This window comes from Bolinopsis microptera, chromosome 6 (assembly GCF_026151205.1).
Source record: "Bolinopsis microptera isolate Bmic1 chromosome 6, MBARI_Bmic_1.0, whole genome shotgun sequence".
Classification (NCBI taxonomy): Eukaryota; Metazoa; Ctenophora; class Tentaculata; order Lobata; family Bolinopsidae; genus Bolinopsis; species Bolinopsis microptera.
In genome coordinates, this window is record NC_087077.1 from 16160173 (window position 1) to 16183779 (window position 23607).

Sequence of the window (23607 nt, forward strand, 5' to 3'; positions counted from 1 at the left end):
AAGAGCTACACTCCTAAATCTGTCATGGTGAAGAAGTTAACCTGACAGAAAGAGCTACACTCCTAAATCTGTCATGGCGAAGAAGTTAACCTGACAGAAAGGGCTATACTCCTAAATCTGTCATGGCGAAGAAGCTAACCTGACAGAAAGAGCTACACTCCTAAATCAATAGCTTTGGAGATGAGCCCCTTGACACGGTGAAGAAGTTAACCTGACAGAAAGGGCTACACTCCTAAATCAATAGCTTTAGAGATGGCCTCCACAAAGTGATTCATGGCCTTGTGGATGAGCCCCTTGTTAGCCCCCTTCAATCTGAACAGTATTACAACGCATGCTGTGAGCGAGTTACACACGAATATACTCTCTTCTGGGAACGTCTGCGGAGGGATGTTAGGTGAAGTAGAGCAACAGTAATCATTAGGTGATGTAAGCATAGATTTTCAAAGTAACTGGAAATGATCAGTGAGAACATTTCCGACCTTTTTAGAATTTCGTTAATTTGGTGAAATTTTGTCAAAAAAATTTTTTTAATTTTTCAGTAGGACCACAGCCGAATCATTTTAAAAGTATATAAATTATTAAGCTGAACATACCTTATTTCTACCATAAAGAATATTGGCAGACAAATCTGGATACACTGAGCTGTTGAGGGGGTATGTGACTAGTCGGATTATGCTGTACCCTGAAATAATAGGTATTACTCAGTAACGATAGTCTTATATAGTAACTAGTCGGATTATAATGTACCCTGATACATAGCGTGATAAAGTTTTAGTGAGGCTGTATTCTCCCGAAAAAACTTGTGTTAAGTCGCACAATTAGGAGCTGAGATATTGTCTATCACTTTGCCCTAAGTTAGGCCAATAGTTCCCTAATAACATGTGAGTCAAGAGATGACACTGCGTTTTTATAGTAGACATTTGGAACATCGCAAACAAGACCGTTTAGTGGCTTCCTCAAAATATTTACATTTTAAATAGATCATTTAGCAAAAAATCCCAGAATGACTTTTATTAATGAATTGTGAATTTTTAAATGATTTAAGAATGTCTGCGCTAAATATGTCGTAGAATTGTCCTGGGGACTTAATAATAGTCCGTTTAAAATATAAAACCTCAACCCCCTCTGACTCCCTAATATAGATCTTTTTACAGAAATCTTAGATAAACGTTTATAGATAAACTAAAAACGTCTGTGCCAAAATCCATTAATATCTTGGAATCCCCTTTATTTAAATAACTTAAATGCTCAGTTTGAAATTCACTTGACTCGACAAATCTTGTCCACGGAGACTAAGCTTATTTCTGAGTAAAATAAAGTTATTTTAAAAACTGCACACATTATACTGATATATATAGCAGTTTATTTATGAATTTCATAGCTTCCCTGACTTAAATGCTCAAATTATCTCAGCAAGCGCTAAAATAGACACTGAGACATCTTGACAGTAGAAAAAGAGCAGCTTGTCACCTGAGTTTTTTAAAGAGTAAAATTAGAATTCACTAAGATTTTATTATCAAATCAACTGATTTTAAATGATAATTTGATCAACCAAATGATAAATAAATCAGAAATTACTATATATAATACGAATTATTGTATATAATACGATATTGTATATAATACGATAATTTTTGATTTCATTATCATTTAATTAATAAAACTATTATCTTGAGATTGACAGTAAGGGTACCTGAGGGTGAGTCTGGGTCACTGCCCCACGATAGTCCTGAAAACACATCTTGATCCCCGGCCACTCCGTTACATAGCCTCAATACGTCTCTAGACTTAAAGTGGTCGAAACCTGGTAAGAGTTGGGCGGTTAGTTACTTTTCTATTGATTATTTAGTAGGGAACAGTTAGGCGGTTAGTTACCTTTCTATTGATTATTTTGTAGGGAAGAGTTGGGCGGTTAGTTACTTTTCTATTGATTATTTAGTAGGGAAGAGTTGGGCGGTTAGTTACCTTGCTATTGATTATTTAGTAGGGAAGAGTTGGGCGGTTAGTTACTTTTAATTGATTATTTAGTAGGGAAGAGTTAGGCGGTTAGTAATTTTTCTATTGATTATTTAGTAGGGAAGAGTTGGGCGGTTAGTTACTTTTCTATTGATTATTTAGTAGGGAAGAGTTAGGCGGTTAGTAACTTTTCTATTGATTATTTAGTAGGGAAGAGTTGGGCGGTTAGTTACTTTTCTATTGATTATTTAGTAGGGAAGAGTTAGGCGGTTAGTAATTTTTCTATTGATTATTTAGTAGGGAAGAGTTGGGCGGTTGGTTACTTTTCTATTGATTATTTAGTAGGGAAGAGTTAGGCGGTAAGTTACCTTTCTATTGATTATTTTGTAGGGAAGAGTTGGGCGGTTAGTTACTTTTCTATTGATTATTTAGTAGGGAAGAGTTGGGCGGTTAGTTACTTTTCTATTGATTATTTAGTAGGGAAGAGTTGGGCGGTTAGTTACTTTTCTATTGATTATTTGGTAGGGAAGAGTTAGGCGGTTAGTTACTTTTTATTGATTATTTAGTAGGGAAGAGTTAGGCGGTTAGTTACTTTCTATTGATTATTTAGTAGGGACGAGTTGGGCGGTTAGTTACCTTTCTATTGATTATTTAGTAGGGAAGAGTTGGGCGGTTAGTTACTTTCTATTGATTATTTAGTAGGGAAGAGTTGGGCGGTTAGTTACCTTTCTATTGATTATTTAGTAGGGAAGAGTTAGGCGGTTAGTTACCTTTCTGATTGATTACTATTTTAAAAACTGTCTAGCCTCTAGGTGATGATAATTGGTCTATAGTCCGGCAGATGGTTTCTAAAGAGCTGTGTTTTACACACTAGAAATTAGCCCTCATGAGATATCTCCATCTACAACCACCTAGAATAACTGCGTGTACAATAGTGTCTCCCTACTGCAGAGACTGCTAAGTAATACTCATTACACCAACTGGGATGCTAACTGAGATTGGACGGCAAAGTGTATGGCCAGGTGTTTTCGGTTCGAGTTGAAGCTTGCCAATGGTTTTGGTAGATATTCGACCTTAAGAACAACAGATAAGCCGGAGATAGCAATGGTTTAACAATATTTTGTCTTTGTGAACCTCCCTACTCTAAACACACCCTCTAAATACGAGGAAGTGTATCTCATATTAATCTGTGTGAAAGCTTTTAAACTTTCTATGATGTGTAAAACTGAACAAACGCACGTCGCTTCATGAGATTGAGTTGTGTATAAGATTACATAGGTTTCACAGGTCATTAGCAATTATATGATCTGAAGACAGAACTTTTTTATTACACTCAGCTGGTCAACTCTTTTACTATGCAGCCACTGTTTATCAATGCTCTTTTACTCTTTTACTATTGACCATTGCTTAAGTTTTTACAACAGAGCAATGTTATTATTAGTAGCTATTTGTAACAATGTGTTGCCGGGGTAGCGACCTCTTTACCTCAGCTTCATCGTTTAACGCTGAATAGAAAAGTTTTAATTGTTACTTATTTTGGTGGTCATTATTCATATTTTCCTGATGGTTTCAGGAGCGTTTCGTTCTTCATGTGTCCCTTTATCATTATCAACATATCATAGGAATAGGACATTTAAGTACAAGTTGTTATGATACAATAATACCTTGGCTGTTGAGTGCTACGGGCAGGGGTGTAGGAAGAGGGGGGGGGGGGCTGGGGGTGGGGGCTCCCCATAAAATCTGGACAAGGGGCGAAAAGGGGCCAACTTTTTTGTCTAACTGCACGATAGTTGCCCTTTGCAGTAGTCTAAATTTACATTCCTTGTTTTTCTCATCTTTTTTGCCTAATCTTACAGTTCTGTTGGTGAATCGGGGGATTGCTGCAGCAAGTCTTGCAGTCGCATATTAAGTGATGTAATACTATAACTTGTAATACTTCTATATTTGATATAACCATTAAGAAGTGGTAAAGTCGTGCGATTAGTTTATCAGCGAATTTAATCCCAATTTTATTTTTAGGTGGATACAAATATTATTGCATTATCAAGTGTGGGAATCTATTGATAAGTTTACTTAATTACATTTGGTCTTGAAATATGTCATTTTTAATTAGAGAAAATGCTGGATTTATCATTTCACATCGCTAGATTTCAGTTCTGGAAGCAAATTTCCTGAAATATTTTTCGAGATAATACAATATGCATCCCTTTTTCGAACTACACTTATTTCGCGAGAGCTGCTTGTAGTCCCTAATATGCATTTAAAATCGTATCATTTGAATCGTTCTTGAAACTGTGTTTGAAAATGATCTCTATAGCCAAATTGCTCAGCTAGGCCTTTTGCAGTTTGCGTGCAAAATCATTAAAAACATTCGCCTTTAGTATCCATCTGCCAAATGAATTTGGACAAGATGCAGCCTTCGCTTATATATAGCCTTTAACTTATGACGACAGGTATCTTGATCTACCTGTCAGTGTCATATCTACTTATTGTAAGAGGACTATTTTAAGAAAAACTCCATACATCTAAGTATCTAGTAACCCCCGATATGTGTTTCTACCACTGATGTCGTGCAATCTAACCATGCAGTTGTCATGTCTCAGCTCCGGCAATAGTTTTGTAATGAAATCACTACCTTTCTTTAGCTCATAGGAGTTAAATGTCTTGATTAGTTGCCAATATTATAAAATATGTAAGTAACTTGATGCTGATTACCTAAAGGCTATAGCTATCTTTAGTAAATACACGTGATTAAACTGAAGGAACGCTTATAAACTCTCCTGATGATTTCCCCGTGTGCTACAAATACCAAATACCTTAATCCCACAGATCCACATTATATTTTACACCATAAGACCAATGATCAATTTGTAATTGAAATGATATCCTCCAATAATCCAATATAGATAATTACTTCTCCAAATAAACATTCCTCATCAAAGTTCGAATTTTCGCGAGTTTGACCATATGGTACACATTAACTCATTCCATATACAAACAAAGGTGGTTATCATTTGCATATTCCTTCAATAAAAAAACTAAATCCTAACTTGAGTGATGAGCAGAATTAACACACAGCACTACTTCTCTACTTTACACTAACACGCAGCATTAATGTAAAATAGAGGACTATTATAATAGTGTGTAGCACAGTAATTGTAAAGTGTAATGCCTAAAACTTAAAGATGCGGTAAACTCTAACTTTTTAAGATACTCAATATTCACTTTCCATTGATGTTATTTTATACGTTATTTGGTATAATTCCCCCTCTATAACGCACCGTTGTAGTTTTATTATTTGGCATCGCTTTTATTTGAAGGGAACATTTTTCGTTGATTTACGACACAATACGTGCATATAATTGGCCCCTAATGGGATATATGAGAATTTCGACAGGTTGTACATTATATTAATTAAATAAATTTCCCGATTTATATCTTTGATAATATATAACAAAAAATCAAAATATTGTAACAGGATAATGATTAGCAATTATTTGTAAGCACTATATTAGACGTATTGATCAAACAAATATAATCTACGTGCAAAATTCTATAAAGTCGCCGTCACTGATCGTGATTTGATCAACATATCAATATGTCAGTTAGACACTAGACAAGTATGATCCGAAACAGAGACGCAACAAAACTGTTTGTTGAATTAATAACCCTTCTTGTTAAATAACTGCAGTTGAATAACAAATATGTAAATCAAAACATATATCACTAGGTTATAATTATGAATTTTCATAGATGAGTATTCTTTGTGAACGTATTTATAGCGTCCTGCGTATTGGATCCAATACGCAGGACGCTATAAATACGTTCACAAAGAATTCATCGATGAATTTATTAGAATTTTTTCAAATGTCGTCTGCAGATTACGCATTGTGATGTTAATTGAAGCAACCTACTGGCTAGAGAAATGGTGACAAGAGCCGTCAAAATGATTTGAGGATTTCGAAGTTAATTTTCGCCTGTCAGTTTGTGAATTCTTAGTGCCATAATAATTGTGACCTTTGACAGCTAAAACGTAGTTTTCACTTTCTTCCATAAACTAAATCAATGAAAAATTTCAGATCAGGTTTCGTTTCGAATGTGATTTGATAGCTTGTATACATATATTATATTATATAACAGTATAATACTGTGTAGTGTATATTCATATTATGATATGCAATTTTGGTTATGATATTATTCTTTTTACTCTAAGTGACTATAAGAGAGATAAAATCAATGGTTGCTTGTTACATGTTATCTCTGTTGTTTCTTTACAAATGAGGTAATAATGATGGAATGATGATGCATGTTTAATTTCTATCTCACATGGTCATATGCTCGCGACTTACGTAAAATTAGAATTTGTTGACTGTTGGATTGAACGAAATTTCTCTGTTTGAACGTAATTCGTGCCTTTTTAAACTGTTTGACACGTTCAGAAAGATTCTATTAAAAGCATATTAAAGATTAAATCACACCTCTGCATTCACCGATTTATCTGAAAGCTCAAATATCGATGATTTATCATTATTTCTGTTATCAACCGCTGTTCATTTACTAGTTTAGAGTTCAAAATTTCTGATAATTCCGTATATTGCGACCAAGATAAAGGAAACTGTTCAACATTTCAATGTAACTACACCATATTCATGTTCTAAAAAACAAACTACACTAGCTTTAAAACGATGTGTGAATCGGTTCGGGGATGCATACAAGGGTTCGCCAAGGTGATCCTGATCATCATCAACACAATAGCCCTGTTAACCGGCATTGTACTGGTCGGGATGGGCATCTTCACCATGGCTAAGGGCAAGGAGTACCTCCCTGATGTGGGGTGAGTTGTTTTACTTATACTTGTTGTTTTTACACATACTTAGTTTTGTTGTGTGGCAAGGAGTACCTCCCTGATTACCATAATGTGGGGTGAGTTGTTTAATTTGTTGTGCAGGTTTTTTCGTACAGTTGTTTTGGTTTGTTTTGATGTTTGGGTTTTTATCGTTAAGTTGTTTTGGTTTGTTTTGATGTTTGGGTTTTTTATGAAATTGTTTGGGTATTGGAATTTGCACGAATAAGCGTCTCAGTACGCATTCTCCACAAAATACACAATTATTATTATTATATTAATGAAATAAATTTCTTGATTTCTATCATGGGAGAGCAAAATATTGCGACAACATAATGATGGGCATACATGATTTTGAGTATAATTTAGCCTGATAATCTGACTTAGCAAAGATGTATAGATTGTAATTTGTAAGTAATGAGTTTGAGGCTTTATGTCTTGTACAACTGTCATGTTTTAAATGTCAGCAACAAAAACAGACAAATCTGACTTGTTTATCATTTTATACATGTATATTCATTTCCATGGCATACATAATATGGCTACTACGACTACTACTTGAAATATTTTGCTTAGTTAAAATTCCATATACAAAATGTATTCAATCAAAAATTTAAATTAATTCTTTGCGTTTATATTTAGATTCTAATTGCTTTCAAAAAACGAACCTTTAAAGGAATTCCATCGTAAACTAAATTATCAATTATGGTAGTATTTTGATTCATAAAATAGAGGACAACTTTAATAATAAAAATATATTTTCCCAGTCTAACCCCCTCTTTTCCAAGGGTAACGCTAACCCCTACTTTCTACAGAATAAGTCTAACCACTCCTGCTGTATTCCTCATAATCCTTGGAGTCCTCCTCTTCTTTATCGGATGTTTCGGATGTTTCGGAGCTATTACAGGCAGACTCTCACTCCTTAATGTTTACCTTATTCTTCTGGGAATCATCATCGTCCTTGAGCTTGGTGTTCTTATCTATGGTTTGTGAGACCTCATATAATGTTTTACAGGCTCTTAAAGCTATTTAATAATACCAACTACATAATGATAAACACTCGTAACACCTAGTGTACTTACAGGTTTCGTCAACAAGGGAAAAGTGGAGAGTACGATTAAGGATGCTATAACTGACCCCTTCAACGACGTGAATGAGAAGGGACCTGATGCTGACGCCATTGACCGTGCAACTGTTGATACTATCAGGAGAAGGCTGAATGCTGCGGGTAACTATAGCAACTACCTTATCGGTCCTAATTTGTCCGGCACTAACTTGTGCGGCATTTAATCTTTTACTAATTCGCTCGCCCAAAATTTTCACGCGACTTTGGTTTTTATGGTTTTGATGGTTTTGCAGCCGAACATAAACCCTAATCCCAACCCTAACCATAATCCCGGAGCTATCCATAACCCTAACCACAACCCTAACCCTAACCAGAGCTCTAAATAATCGAATTTGCATTTAACTAGCCTGTCACGTGACCAAAACAAATGTTTGCCCATAACTCTCCAGGGAAGCATTTTTACCCGCTGTTATGGGGGTGATTCGGAATCAGCGTCCAAAAACACATCGACTTAGATTACTTTATACCTTCAGGGCCTTTTCACAAGATTTTTGTCCGGCCCTCATTTGTCCGAATGTGGCCATACTTGTGGCCGGACAAACTTCTTGGTCAGCTGTCAATCATGAAACCAAACTACTGGAACTCCATCATGATAACAGCACAATTTTGTTTCTATTCTAATAGCGAAATTTTGAACATTGAAAATAATGTATGTAACACAGGGACATTAAAGAAAATCGCGATTATTTTGCCCAAAAGGCGCGATACCGCGACAAGCCAAACAGACGACACATACAATTTGTCGCAAAGAATAGGAAAAATCGCGATCCTGCACATTTCGCGATTTCCTTTTGTCTCTGATGTAACAGCACTCCCAAACCTTTCGCGTGTATTTATACACCACTTTAAAAAGTTGGATACTTTAGCATATACAGCTTCATAGCATATATAGCTTCAACTTCTCACCTGTTTGAAGCTAAATACTCTGACGTCACTCTGATAAACAAATGTATTTTGAAAGCTCCTGCATATAAAAACCGTCCGTATTATATTTTATATGTTTCCGATTCTAACGTTAAACCTCCCTAGAATTGACGGACCTGGTTTCTGGACGAACGCCAAGTTCGCTCCCCAAGTGCCAGCCAGTTGTTGTAAAAACCATGCAGCCGACGAAGAGCTCTGCGACAAGGACCAGGCTTACCAGTTCGGGTGTCTGAACTCGACCGAAATGCTGGTTAAGGACGCTCTGTCTATCATTATCATCGTGATCGTGGTGATCGTGCTCTTCCAGCTGATCTGCATGGCTATGGCCTGGTGCTCAAGAGGAGGTAAGTTGTTATCGCAGTGGATTTGCTATTGTTATAGGTTACCCTTAAGTGGGTACTAGCCATGAATAATGAATTTTTAGTGACCCATAAGTTTTTAATCGCCATATTACCAAGTTGCCTATTTTCCTGTGTTTCAACTTCTACCTCTCCTCCCGTTTGGAGGGAGCCCTTCATCACCCTTTTAGTACTGGTGTACAAAGCAGTGAAAACTAAGTACATCACCTTGTACAGTATAAGAGTAATAAGTCCAGTCACTAACAGTAATTTAGGAGCCCCTATTACCATTATAATCTTGAACTCTCTCCATCTGAAATCTGTAATCTGATCGACTGCCCCACCCCGGTAATAGTAATAAAGCAGTAAAGTTAACGATTGATAATTCACCAGACATAACATTATTGTTCTTTATAAATAACAATATTAATATCTATAAATAGACATTGTGTCTACTGATCCTGTCTGCAGATGGTGTAACTCTGCAGTGTCTATTTAGTGTATTGTGTATTGTCAAGCGTCTCAGTTGTGTCCCACAAAGGCAGTGGGTATCTTATACTCCCTGTAATTATGCAAATATAACCATCTTCAGTACCCTTACATTATTATTGACACTTCTTCTTTTTCAGATTACGAAAGTGTGGATGCATAGAGAGAGGTGAACAGAACTGTCGCTGTCATACGCTACTTTAGCAACCGTGGTGCGTTGCCACGGTAACCATTGTGGTAACCATGGTAACCATGGTGGTTACCAAGCTGGTCACCATACTGGTCACCATGGTAACCAAGCTGGTAACCATGGTAATCATGTGTAACCCTGCAAAACTTTTCGTATCACAACACGCACGACAGTTGTCCTCCTAGACGATTAAGTTTTCTTCTTCTATGGCTTTTTTTTTGTGTAGTCTAGGGTGCTGCTAGTGTCGGACCTAAACAATTATTACTGTGTACATAGTCCAACTTTAATTTTCACGCGGTCTAGGTGTACTAGTAGTTTTACGTGTAATAGTACACAGGTCCCTGTGTTTCTTTGCGTCTAGTTTGTGTGACAGTTTGTTGGCGGCGGTGTTCTTACCTCCTTTACTTTTACCTTTTTACAAATCTATGTGGTTGAAATATTGAACTTCTTGATATCTTGTGTATTCTCATTTTCGTTCGAATTCTATAAGTTTAGGTTTCCCGATTTTTTATTATTTTTAGAGTGGTGATATTATCATGTAATTATGTTACATTATATAAGTAGCTTTTTGAATCGGATCAATTGAATTAATCTCAAACGGCGTTTTTTCTTCTTCCTTGGAATCCAGTTAAAATATATATATTATAGGATATATCATATCGTGCAGTGCAGGTTAAGAACTAAATTTTCGTTTAGGGATCAACAAATTGGTGTTAGATTTTGAAGGAATATTTATTAGGTCCCAAACAAATCAGCGCTATTTAATAAAATATGTCAAGGTCACTTACTACCTGTCAAGATATTGATCATGATGGATTGGAGTGCCTTATTGCTTAGTCTCAAAACATTGTCGTTTATCTTATGGGGATATCATTTAAAGAATTATTTTTATGCCATACCAGCAAATACATTAATATGACCGACGATCGTGCTTGCCAGCACTGTGATTCACAACATATTTTCTCCAACTATGTGACTCTAACCGTAACATAACGTAGCCCCCCCCCCTCCCCTCCCCTCCCCCCTAGCATAGCAATCCTGTGTTTCGTTTTTTAATGTTCTAAGAAATCTCTGAAATTTTATATTCTTACTTTTGACCTCATATTAGTAATATTATTAATACAAAGATTATTGAGCACTACGATTATTGAGTGAGTTATCAAATCAAAAATGAGATGTTTATGAATGGAATATCATGGCCCAAGTTGAAGAATCAGTTTCTTAAACAGATTATTAATGACCACAACGAAATCTTTCTCTGAAACTTGAAGGACGAAAATTAAGGCCTTAAAATCACAGTTCCATACCTTGATCAGCGGCTAGAGGGTTGCCGGAAGAGGGGCAAAACAGGGCAGCTTTAGTGTGGCACTCCTTCAGGAGGGACTCCTTGATCTGCTCCTCGTTAAGCATCATGTTCTGAACGGAGTCCCGGAAGTAGGACACCCATGTGTCCCAGGAGGAGCTCATTGCTTAGGAAATCAGGGGTTTATCATAAATAGTTATATGTCCAGTATCCACTGGGGCTATTAATGAGCAGTTAATACGGGGTCAATTTCAAATAATAAGTTGCATGGGGGTTGTTGTTACAAATTTGAACGAATGTTTGTTCAATCAAGGGTATTCCTAAAACCGAACGCAATTGTCAAGTTCCGATAGAAGAATATAGTCTGTTGACATTTTCAACGCTATATTTCAGGCCACTCTGACTATCAACGCCACTACTCCCTACACGTTAAGCAAAAGGTTTGTCAAGTCAATCGTACTGCTAAAGCTTCGAGCCCGCGCTATAATCAGCTCCTACACTACAAACATTGTATTAGTATATTGCTGTAAGATTACATGCTACATAGAATACATATAATACACACTGTACACAGTACCAAACATGGACCAAAAACGAATCGGTTTACGATAAACTATTGCAGGCTAACACTGGCAATCTTAGCCAAATACGGCAAAGTTATGTCAATAGTGTTAAAATGCATAAGGTGTTCCAAGTCGAGATCATCGTAATTTTTATAATGAAATCATCCAATAGCTGAGTAATAAGTGCAATCAGTGTAATACTGAGTAATAGGAATTCTCGTACTATTGTTGAATTAAGTTACTGTGTTATTCTTATGTTTTCACTTGACATATAGAATATCAGATTTAGATACCTTATAACAGTATATTACAATATTAAGAACTGTTACATAGGTCTCTGAAATCTCTGTGGCAAGTTGAATCTTTCCCGTTTTGGGAAGATATGGCCGTCAAATAACTATATTGATGTCGACATTTTAAGTCGTTGCAGATTTAATTAATGTTGACAATAAGTGAGATAACAGTAGGTACTCAATAAATAAGTACTACTAATGAATGAATACGGTAGAACGGGGCCGGTTTCCTGTGATAGCTGCATCAATCGTGATTCTCGTGCATAACGTTCATCACTCGAATTAATCAGGTAATCGTTGTATCAAAATCAAATAGAGAAACTTAACGTTATAAGGTATAACACCCGTCACCCTGTATAGAGAACTTTTACAGCACGTACCTGATTTTAATGCAGATCTATAAAATTCTTAAAAGTGCGCCTGAGTTCAAATTGTCATTAACTGCCGAACTGCTTCTAAATTGTTTTTAGGGACGCGTTTCTGGCGCCTGCTCTTGTACAACACGTACGCACTGTATAAAAGTATAAAGAACTTATTATTCCCTGAACATACCAGCCTGACAGAGGGACGGTGATCAAGTTGACAGTAGCTGCCGAACTACTTCTAAATTGTTTTCAGATTGTTTCTGGCGCCTGGTCCTTCACTCGAGCTGGCCGGCTCCTCTCAGTGTGGGCTCACTGTCATCAGATGCATCCTGCCGAGTGGCGAAGCTAATAATTACGGACGTCAGACTAGTGGTGACAAATAGTTGCCCCGACAACGCAGAACTCAGCTGTGTGTTCTTATGTTTTTTTGTTTTTTTTATACCTACATGTATTGTATGGTTTCTGCTTCGTTTTAGTTTAGTGTGGTTTACAATTAAAGATGTTTTAATTTTGTCTTAGTAGCCTTATATTGAGTTATACTCTTGTTCATTTTACACATTTGCTCACATCACTCACAGTCAGCCGCTCTGACATGGTTAACCACCTTCCTTGTGTTGTTGGTTAATCGTATGAGCGGGATATAAATACGTCATTTCATTTCAGGTGAAATTTTTTTTTCTCGGATCATAGGATATAGATACGATATTCGTTTTATGTTGATCTTGAACAGTCTTAACACTTACGGCAATTTTCATGCTTATATTTATATTAACCCGATCGTACATTGCCGATTCTGTCTATCAATTTTAACGTCAAATAATAGCCAATAAATAGGATGGAATATGAAGATCTATGAAAGGCTTGTGTCGTACTTTATGGTCAACTGTATGTTAACCCATTAGGGACGATAGGGTCGTTTACGACCCACCTTTTCTAGAGGCTATAGAGGACAAACCATAATACTAAACGCAACGAATCTTTCGCACATATGCTCAAAATTTATTGGGCTACATTATTGACTTTCCAGTCGAGACCCAATTAATTACTAACAACTAAATAATTAGGCTAATTAGTCGTCATAATTGGAAAATATTTCACTTTACTTCTTGCCTTGATTGGGACATTAAAACTTTATGTAGGCTTATTTTGTTGAGGACAAAATAGTTGCGGGCAACGATTTCCTTGAGACATATGAAAAGCCCGTGATAATCAGATGTTCACAAACAGAGCTAGACGCTGTTTACTAACTGCGGTCGCATACGACCCACTCGTCCGGGTCACAAAAGACCCATCACGGTTTTTCGGCTTTAACTTCTGAAACAAAGACGTTAGGATAAAATAAAAACTGTAGCATAAGTTAATAACATATGGTCAATACTGTGTAACTCTAACCTTTTAAAAATAAAGAATTTGGGTCATTAACGACCCACTCGGCTCACTTGCTTATTACTACATATGTCCATGTTACTTCTTGAATTCAGCCTAAAGCATGACATCATAAGTTCAAAATCGCCTCTCAGCAAGTGATAATCATCATAAACTGCGAAAAATCGGTTAAATGGGTCATTAGCGACCCACTAGGACCACAAAATTGATTAATTAAATATAATGTTGTCAAACTTTTACAAATATTAGTATAAAAACATGTTATATCTTGGTCATTACTCCTGTACGATGATTTAACTTTTAAAATCGATCAACTGGGTCAATAACGACCCACTCGGAAGTTGAACCACCTCATCAATTATTATCAGTATCATGCTGTTCCACCATCAAGAAAGACACTCGTAGGTCTTAATTCCACGCAAACCACGGGTGGCTGACTACTAGCCCTTCTGAGATCCAGGGCCAACTGAAGGGCCGTCATCACTCATCAAAGAGCTGCGAGAATAACACTACTGCATATGCCTGAAGTTGCGTCCTGACTATAATACTATGGTGCGTGGAAATCTGTACCGAAAGGACCGTGGCCGTGCCGCAAAAGAAAAGGAATCGGCCCTCGTTCCTAACTTGCTAGGTAATAGCCATGCTGCTGTTGTTGCTTATTAGATTCTGTTACCTTTTTCGTCAATTTCGAATCTTGGTAAACGACCTGCTACAACCCACCGCTTGAGACCCAGGGTCCCACGGTGATCAGATCATGTCACTCAAGAAAAATCCCCTGAACGAAGTATACGAGATATCATGTAACCTTGGGTAAATACTGAAAGACGAGTGGTCAAATTGCATATTCTAATCCAACATGCCAATATGTTTTTTTCATTCCTAGAAAGTACGAGAATAACTAAACAACTGCTGCATTCAGATGGCTACATCTACAGCTCTGTGAAGAAGGACAAGGAAAAAGCCCCCCCCCCCCCCCCCCCCCATTTGGCTGGCGGTGCTGCAACCTGCAATCTCTCAGACAACTACCTCGTTTTGGGTAACAAACCCCGCAACAACGAGGCAGCTTTCAAAACGAAAACAAGTATTACGTAATCGGCCGAGAGGGAGGGGAGTTTCCAAATGATTAAGCTTGTGTAATTTTGACATAATAGCTATGTGGTGGGGGGGGGGGGCGTAAAAATTGTCCAATAAGTGATTACGTAATATATGAACGGCCCCTAAGAAGTAAAGAAAGGGAGCTGCGAAGAGAGTAGATGCAGCCATCTGAAATCTGAATCCAGCAGTTGTATAGTTCTTCTTGGACGTTCTAGGAATCGGGAAAAGATAGGCATGTTGTTTGCTGTCTCACGACTTTACGGTCGTGTACTAACAGCTGATAAACTCACCTACCTATCAATCCAATTCTGCCCATTATTCGTCAGTCATTGGGTGACGTGATCTGCAGATTACCGTGAGACTCCAGATCTCAGAAGGGCTAGTAGTCAGCCACCCGTGGTTTGCGTGGAATTAAGACCTACGAGTGTCTTTCTTGATGGTAGAACAACATGATACTGATAATTAATGTCGTGGTTCAACTTCCGAGTGGGTCGTTATTGACCCAGTTGATCGATTTTAAAATTTAAATCAACGTACAGGAGTAATGACCAAGATATAACATGTTTTTATACTAATATTTGTAAAAGTTTTACAACATTATATTTAATTAATCAATTTTGTGGTCCTAGTGGGTCGCTAATGACCCATTTAACCGATTTTTCGCAGTTTATGATGATTATCACTTGCTGAGAGGCGATTTTGAACTTATGATGTCATGCTTTAGGCTGAATTCAAGAAGTTACATGGACATATGTAGTAATAAGCAAGTGAGCCGAGTGGGTCGTTAATGACCCAAATTCTTTATTTTTAAAAAGTTAGAGTCACACAGTATTGACCATATGTTTTTAACTTATGCTTTTTATTTTATTTTATCCTAACGTCTTTGTTTCAGAAGTTAAAGCCGAAAAACCGTGATGGGTCGTTTGCGACCCGGACGAGTGGGTCGTATGCGACCATAGCTGTATCTTTTAAAGTAAACGAGATACAGATTAGCTTTTTTGGATATCTCATTTTTGCTGTAAAGTGACCTAGTGTGTTAAACGGCATCAAAATCGGCAAACTTTAAAACTCGTCGTCCCTAATGGGTTAATGTAGTCTCGCGATTGCACAAGCAAAGTGCGATCAGGGGCGAATATACATATTTCATTTCGCCAGCAAATAAATCTATAGAGCTCCGCCCTCTTGCTTTGCGTTCGAGTTGAACTCACCAAAAGATATCGCTAGCTATGGCTATGAGCCATAGCTGATATCATACAGTGATGTAAGTGAAATTCTAGGTTGTACTAAAATATGCAGTGAAATAAATATGCACAAATATAATAATAATTAATATGCAGAAACATAAATTTCAAAGCGGATAGAGAGTAATCTGTAGATAAAAACAGGTTAAAGCATAGAAAACAGAAGCTTAAAAGTGTTGTTGATGGTCCTACTCATGAGTGATGAGACAAACTAGTACAACACGTAGAAGCCGAATACGTATAGGTACAATCACACGACTGCTGCAGTAGTACAGTACGCGGCGGCTTTAAGACAAATTGTATTTTTGCTAATTTGCTTTATTAAGATAAAGGAAACAGCAGCTATATAAAATACGCAGTGCAACAGTGGACCTACCCGAGTGTATAGTATTAAGAGTTGGATAATGTGTAGTTCCCAGAACAGGTGTGTTAACAACTTATAGAACTCTCTGGGAATAATACAACTACACTCTGGGAATACACGGATAACTAGCGCGGAGAACAGGAATTTACTGGAAATATGTGAACTGCCGGATATTGGATAATGACTGGCAGGAACCGGAATATTATACTTAAATATATCATCATGATTTACTGATTTACTGGGGTAGTGGATATTGGCCGGAAGTTGCTTATTCATTGCTTCTTTTTGTTGGAATAGCAGGGTAACAGGTTCAAAGTACTGGCCTGTCAGTTATAATTTACACGGTCCAACAGTCAACACTACCTGTACCCCATATATTATATATAGGGTCCTGTAATCTGTACACTGTTCAGAGATAGCGTCCTCTGAAACTCCCAGCTTAAGAGTTTGGACGCGGGAGAAAGGTTAAAGAAATAGAGGGAAAACATTTCTCGAACTAGAACTGGACTCTAGCTCGACACGTATCGAAGTTCAGCGGGGATGATTTCTAGCGAACCTAAGTTGTCGAACTAGAGTGTGTGTCAAACTAAAGTACGTGAATCAAGCTTTGATGCGGGACAGAGGTTAAAAGGGTACAGCTTAAAGTGTAGTGTAGTAGGTATACCGTATACTTCGGGGTTTGGTAAGCGACATATTAGGACATACCAAAAGAAATGTTATAATCAAATAACGTAATAAAGTAATAAGCCGTCATAAGGAATTTTGCACCTGGTCAGTCAGACCGTAGGAGGAGGATATAATAGACCTTGGCAGTTGGCACTATTCCAATTGGCACCATTCCAATTGTCTGCCATATCCGATCAAAATATTGGGTTTGATCTCATGCCATTGATTTTAATCATGCAATTGTGTCATTTTTATCACACAATATGATATCAATTGCGTTATGTTAAAGCGATCCAAGTCATTTTAAGCCAAATTAAACATTTCTTGGCGTAATAAAATTGAAATTCGAGCAAAAGCCAAATTTTGCATTTAAAATTTAAATTGATCCAAAAATTACTAAATCTTGCTGAAACCCAATTGACCTGCTTTCAAAACAAGAGATCATAAATGTAACTCAGAAAAATAATGTTTCAAGTTGCAATACATTACAAATTGCATGACCGAGCTGGCTTCGTCAAATCATGCCGCTATGTCAACAGACTCATGTACCGTTATACAGTATAACCTGAGTACCAGGACCTTACTAGTCGCATATCTTCCTGCTGTACAACGCACGACACGGTTTAAAGGTCTAAGCGAATCAAGAGTACCAGAATAGTAAACAGAAGTATCTAGATAGTTACTAAAATACTAAATTACCAATAATAGTACACCTGAACTTACCTTTAGAGAGTGTTGACGTTTGAATAATTACAGCTAGTTCATACCCCCTAACAACCGTACCCATAGCAACCCGCCGTAATAACCCCCTAACTACAGTACCATAACTACAGTACCCACAGCAACCCCTAACAACAGTCAATAGTAGTAGTAGTGCTGCTACAGTGCTACTTAACAACAGTCACTCTCGTGCAGCTGAGAACTGCAGGTGGACTGTTAGTAGAGAGGCAATTATAGATCTGATAGAGTGTACTTGTTTAACCGGGGGGATACCATCACATATATTATAAACATATATTATAAACATGATAACATATGATGAAATTAAGGAAGATATATATTAACAGGGGGGTGGTATATATATAGTTGTTAGTTATATATCATATGAAAATTGATACTGTATTATATTTTTGTGCTCTAGGCTCGCTCTCTCTCTCTCTATTTTGCCTATCACTACACTTAAACTTTACCTATCGGTATCCGATGACTGTTATCCTAGAATATTCTAGTGCCGACTGTTGATGCCTGCTAGCTTGTGGCCCGTTGTTTGGTATCAGCCAGTGTAGACTTATAGACAGTTGAGACCCTTTGTTTGGATATTTATAGTCTGGGGTGGACTTGAGAGGTTGCAGTTGTGTGGAACTTTCTAGATTTTATTTAACCTCATTGGTTGTTGTGAATAATTCACGCGTAAATGAACATATTCTCGTTAAATATTTTTATATAGGTTATAGCAGGTGTCGCTAGAGACTGTATAGATATACTGTTGGTATATCTAATTATTTGCATTTATAGTGGCAGTTTGCTTTGGAATTTTCTCAGTCTGCTTGGAATTTTGTCAGTTTTCTTTCGCTTTTTCGCAATACTGAACTTACTATCTTCGAATACTGAAACAATAAAATCTAAATGAAATATGACAACGGTCATCATACTCTTCATAAATCACAACAGTTCTACGGCTCCAATTCCCTCAACACGATGTGATCAGTTTCCAAATTCTTTTCGTTCCGCATAATATATGACGTAATTCCTGTATTTATTAAAAAATCTATATACGGTATATAATTTTATGGATTAACTATATCTGGCTATGATGACGGCGTTTACTCCTTCTACCCTTCTAGCAGCTGTTAACAGTCGAGCAAATGATACACATTTTTTTCTGAAGAAAATACCGATCAATAGACTTTTTTGTTTGCGATAACATCTTTTCATAAAAATTACTTAACTCTGGCACTTAACAACTCTTAGAACATATTCCTGTGCACTCTACAGTTTTCATACCATAAAGTTGACAGATTGACTAAATAAAGCCTGTAATGACCATGGCACAAGTGGAAAATCACTTTGGAAAATCACTTTGGGCGTTGTCAAATTAGTAAGTTAATTCAATTTATTGCCTCAACATATGCGTTTTAGTTATCTTTAAACTATTTGTTTCAATCGTTCAATGTTCAATGTTCATCCGTTAGTAATTTGGGTTAAGGTCAAATTCACAGACTTGAAAACTTGGGATGAGATCTTACTGTGTGTCCTCAACGGTCGATTAAAAGGTCGAACAATTTGGTTGAAAAGTTGTTTAAAAAATGATCTATGGTTTCTTCTCTGGCTTCTCTCAATTGCTAAAGTAGCTCTGATACGTCCGATTAAAACCTGCAAAGATATAGATGTGAGCTAAGCCTACAATTTGGGAAAATTTGAAAACATTTTTATGACAAATATTCGCATGCCTCCTCTATTTTCTCATTTTTGTGCGACTTTTGCCCAAAATTTTTTCAACAGTGATATCAAACGAAAACGGAGTGCAGTCAAAATACTTAAATTATGCCTGTGAAGAGTGCAATCAACATAATATTGTTTATTTGTACGTTTATGTTAAGCAATCAAGTTCGGATATGAGCTGTCATTAGATACGATAATTGTATCTATGATACTTATCATTTCATTATATACAGTTAGGATCAAATGAGAAGTCAGAATGAAACGTCTATAAATTGATAGCAACTGATCTTTCAAAATTTGCTCCTTCATAAAAAAAATGTATAGCTTTTTACAATCCAAACATTATTTTCAATTCACCCTGCACATACAATGATACTTATGCGGTCATATTTGAGTCTGCTTTGCATTTATTTTGGAGCTTTATATACGCACAAAATGAATCTATACTTTGAGCAACATGATGTTTTATGTAGGCGGTTCCAAGTCATTGATGCACGAAATACATATGTTAGCGCTTACGTGCGCATGAAGCTTATCAAGACATACCACATAGTACGATCGAATCCATGTAAGTTCGTTTTACTTTCTATCTAGAGAAAGATTTCGAAGCAATACAGAATTACCCGATAGAATTGTTAATGTAGATTGAATGATCAAGGTCCCAATTTCCTTCAAAGGGTATTGGGCGAGACAGATAATGTGATCTTGTTCAGTCAACAGGATTCTTTATTTCCCGGAGATATGCATTAAGGCTGGAGATCAGGTTTTGCTCATTTGACGTAGACTCAAGGTTCATGACAGAGATATCACCTATATCTTTCGTCCCTTAAGTTTTGTATCTATCTAGCCATTAGCTGCAGAATTGGGCCTTTGAGTAAGGTATCCCAGGTCAATGAATTGATCTGTGAATTCCATATGGACAATGTACAATTTACATTAACATACGTCACGAAGTGAATTTACGTTGATTTGTAGCTTCATTGTGTAAAACTTGTAAACATGAAACCTTGTTACGGGTCTTATAGAGCTTTTGTCATGTATTTTGTAGAGCTCTTTGTTTGTTTTGCGTTGACGATAATAATGCATTTTACTAAAACATAGGTTTGTAAATGCTGTCATGACATTAATATATATTATTTATGTTATACGTACAATAAAAATAACAAAGTCCAAGTGAGTTCGACTTGGAGGGGGATTGCCAGAGTTAATATGATAACCCTCCGTAACTATAGTAACAGTTGCCATTGAAAACCTCTAATCTGTGACTATTGACTAAACTGAAACAGCACATTGTAGTAGGGCAGCAGGGTAACCCGCAAATGTGCAACTTCAGCTCAACCGGGTACCATGGTACTGTGGTGGGTTGCATCAGACCCCAAGGTGTTACCATGGTAACATCCTATCCCAAGCTGATATCGAACCTTGCACATTCTGCACGACAGAAAGGCGTTTTATTACAATTATCAATTATCTGGCCGACAAATCATACAACAGACATAACCAATTAGTGATGCAGGATAAACATTATAAATTATAACCGTTTGATATCTCAATTTTGCATTAATTTTCGACAATTTCATAGCAATTTGCATAATATTTTAGCCTGGCCCTTGCAAGTTTGGCCAATACAAATGCTCCCGGACATCGTAAAACTATATGGAGTGGCCACACCTCGTTTTTCTGTCGTTTTTGCTTATTTAGAATTCAGTTTGCCAGGCACAAAACGAGATGGAGCTTCTAACCATTGATTTGAAGAAAATACGGTCGGAGACGATCCTAGTCATCGCCATTATCAACGTGTCAATCCGTTACAAGAATTAAACTAAGTCGACAACGATTTCCGATTTCAAAATAACCATTATTGATGCCAATTAAAGCAAGTCGTGTGAATGAAGTCATTACTAGATGGATGAGATCATGACTAGTATCTGAGGTAGATAATAGAGTCATTACCGTGGTCTTTAATATGTCGCCATTAACATCTATTGGGCTAAAGATAGGAGCGCGATATAAGTAAATCTAACGGAGTTATTTTCTGTGTACCTACCTGAATGACAGGAATGGACACACCGGACAGTGGTGAATAGTAAAGTAGAAATGGCTCGGATATTTAGACTAAACTTCAGAGTACTTGTAATCTCAGAAGAGTGCTCAATATCACGAACTAAAAAATATCTAATAGTTGCCGCCGTTTTTTCATTTGAGTAGTCTGTCATAATAACGTTGGAAAATGACCCTAATAACCTAGCAACTGTTACTATAGTAACGTAGTAAGTTACAGTTCAAGTACGTCTGACATCTGACTAGAAGAGTGAGCGTAGTTTCATTGCGTACTATTATATGGCTTCACCCGTTACTATAGTAACAGTCGCCAAGGTAAAGTATACTTAACCCTGGTGACACTGTTGTCTGGGATAGTTCTGTTACGTTAGATAATTACTATGTTTTACTATTTAGATTTTAAGAATCTTGTTCATCAAATAATTTGTAGTTTGGAACTCATTTTTGAGAGACGCAGTATATTGTAAGGTTTCATTCTGAAGCGACTAAGCTTCTGGAAACATCACTTTCTTCTATTTTGCTGAGCCATAAATAGGCATTACAAGTGTTTTTTTGTTTTTTTATTATTTTAAAAGAGAGGCTGGGCCTGGTTTGCCCACGAGACGATAGCATATGGATGCTTTGACTACCTCTGGGGTATGGCAGTCCTGTGGGAGGATGCCGGTGGAATCAAGATGTGTAATCAAGGATGATGGTAAGTGTTGTGGGGTGTGTCATAGATGAACGCTTAAGTGGTGGTTGAGTGTGGAAGAGAGAGGCGAAATAAGACGGCGTTAAAGTAGTCGCTATGTTACACCGGTCTGGTCCAACTCCTCTGGCACCATTAAGCGTTTAGTGTGGTTTGCAAAGTTGACAATGGTGGAGATGTGTTGATTGTCGAATATGTCATTGACAGAGAGGTATTAGTCCCGGAAATATTTACCTCTTATTTGGGTAATAGCCGAGCACTGTCCGAGAAAGTGTGAGACAGTCTCCTCTTCGTCGCCGCATTTAGGACAAGCACTGTTGTTACTGATTGTAGTGTTGAGATTTTTGATGATGTTGATATTTTTGTGTCCAAGTGTCAGTTTAGTGTGTCTGGGACCATCAGTAATCCATGATTCTTGATTAAGTTTGGTGACTTTGTCGTTGATCAGGCGTTTGATGTAAGATTGTGGAATTGGGCAATTCAAAGTGGATTCACTGGTTCTGCCATTTTTGGCCAGCTCGTCTGCTTTTTCATTACCCCACAATCCGATGTGTGCTGCTATCCATTTGATCTCTAAGGTGTTAGTGGATCCGAGTGTATTGAGGGTGTCGTAACAGTCTCTAGTAGTTCTACTCCTCGTTGAGGGCGAGGATATAGCTTGAATAGAGGAGAGACTGTCTGACCATATGATGATGTGTGTGTTGGTATAGGTTGATAGATATTTACAAGCTTGAATGATCTTTCCTCTAGTGTAGTGTTGTTGTTGTCAGTGGTGATAATATAACAAGTGTTATCTTATTTTATAATGTATATTTCAGCTTGAAAACTCTTAAATCTAAATATCTTTCCGTTAAACTCTCCGGTCTGATAAAGTTATAAAGCCAGCCTCTTCAAAACTGTTGCTATAGTAACACTTTCTGACCCAAACGAGCTGATGCTAAGTCTTCTTTAGACGCAAATGTAGTGATATGAAAGCTAACGCAAAGGTATGATTTAGACGCAAATGGCAAACTGCAAGAGTTTCACGACAATTTTAACACTGTTAAGAGAGGTCTGTAGGCGTAGTAAGACTTTCAATTTAGGAGAGGCTCCTGCCTAACAAGACTCCATCTAACAGTTTACATCTTTAAATAGTGTTTATAATAGTCAGCCAAAAGTAATAAATGTGTTTCCATATAGTGTAGATATTGTGATGGTTCGGTATTCTGAGACATGACCCTGCAAGATCAAGACGAAACTGCTTTCTTAAATGATTCAGCGAGCACAAATTGATG

The 23607-nt window shown here is 37.1% G+C and overlaps 3 protein-coding genes across 3 annotated transcripts in view; 2 read left to right on the forward strand and 1 right to left on the reverse strand.

The window, feature by feature from the left end:
• Positions 1–224: 224 nt before the first annotated feature.
• Positions 225–11333, reverse strand: LOC134817448 (uncharacterized). The gene is made up of 4 exons (XM_063826587.1): positions 11174–11333; positions 1694–1804; positions 594–682; positions 225–377 (listed from the first exon to the last, which is right to left on the reverse strand). Exons 1-4 carry the CDS (start codon positions 11331–11333, stop codon positions 225–227), a joined length of 513 nt encoding a protein of 170 aa, XP_063682657.1.
• On the forward strand, positions 6617–10464 carry LOC134817094 (tetraspanin-3-like). The gene is made up of 5 exons (XM_063826199.1): positions 6617–6790; positions 7615–7784; positions 7884–8027; positions 8955–9193; positions 9817–10464. The coding sequence occupies exons 1-4, from the start codon at positions 6642–6644 to the stop codon at positions 9080–9082; spliced, it is 591 nt and encodes a 196-aa protein (XP_063682269.1). The 5' UTR covers positions 6617–6641; the 3' UTR covers positions 9083–9193; positions 9817–10464.
• A 10728-nt stretch (positions 11334–22061) lies between the features above and the next one.
• LOC134817069 (uncharacterized) overlaps positions 22062–23607 on the forward strand; it is a 109358-nt gene continuing 107812 nt past the window's right edge. The window contains exon 1 of the mRNA XM_063826169.1: positions 22062–22074. The gene's annotated coding sequence lies outside the window, so the exon portion shown is untranslated. The remainder of the gene's footprint in view (positions 22075–23607) is intronic.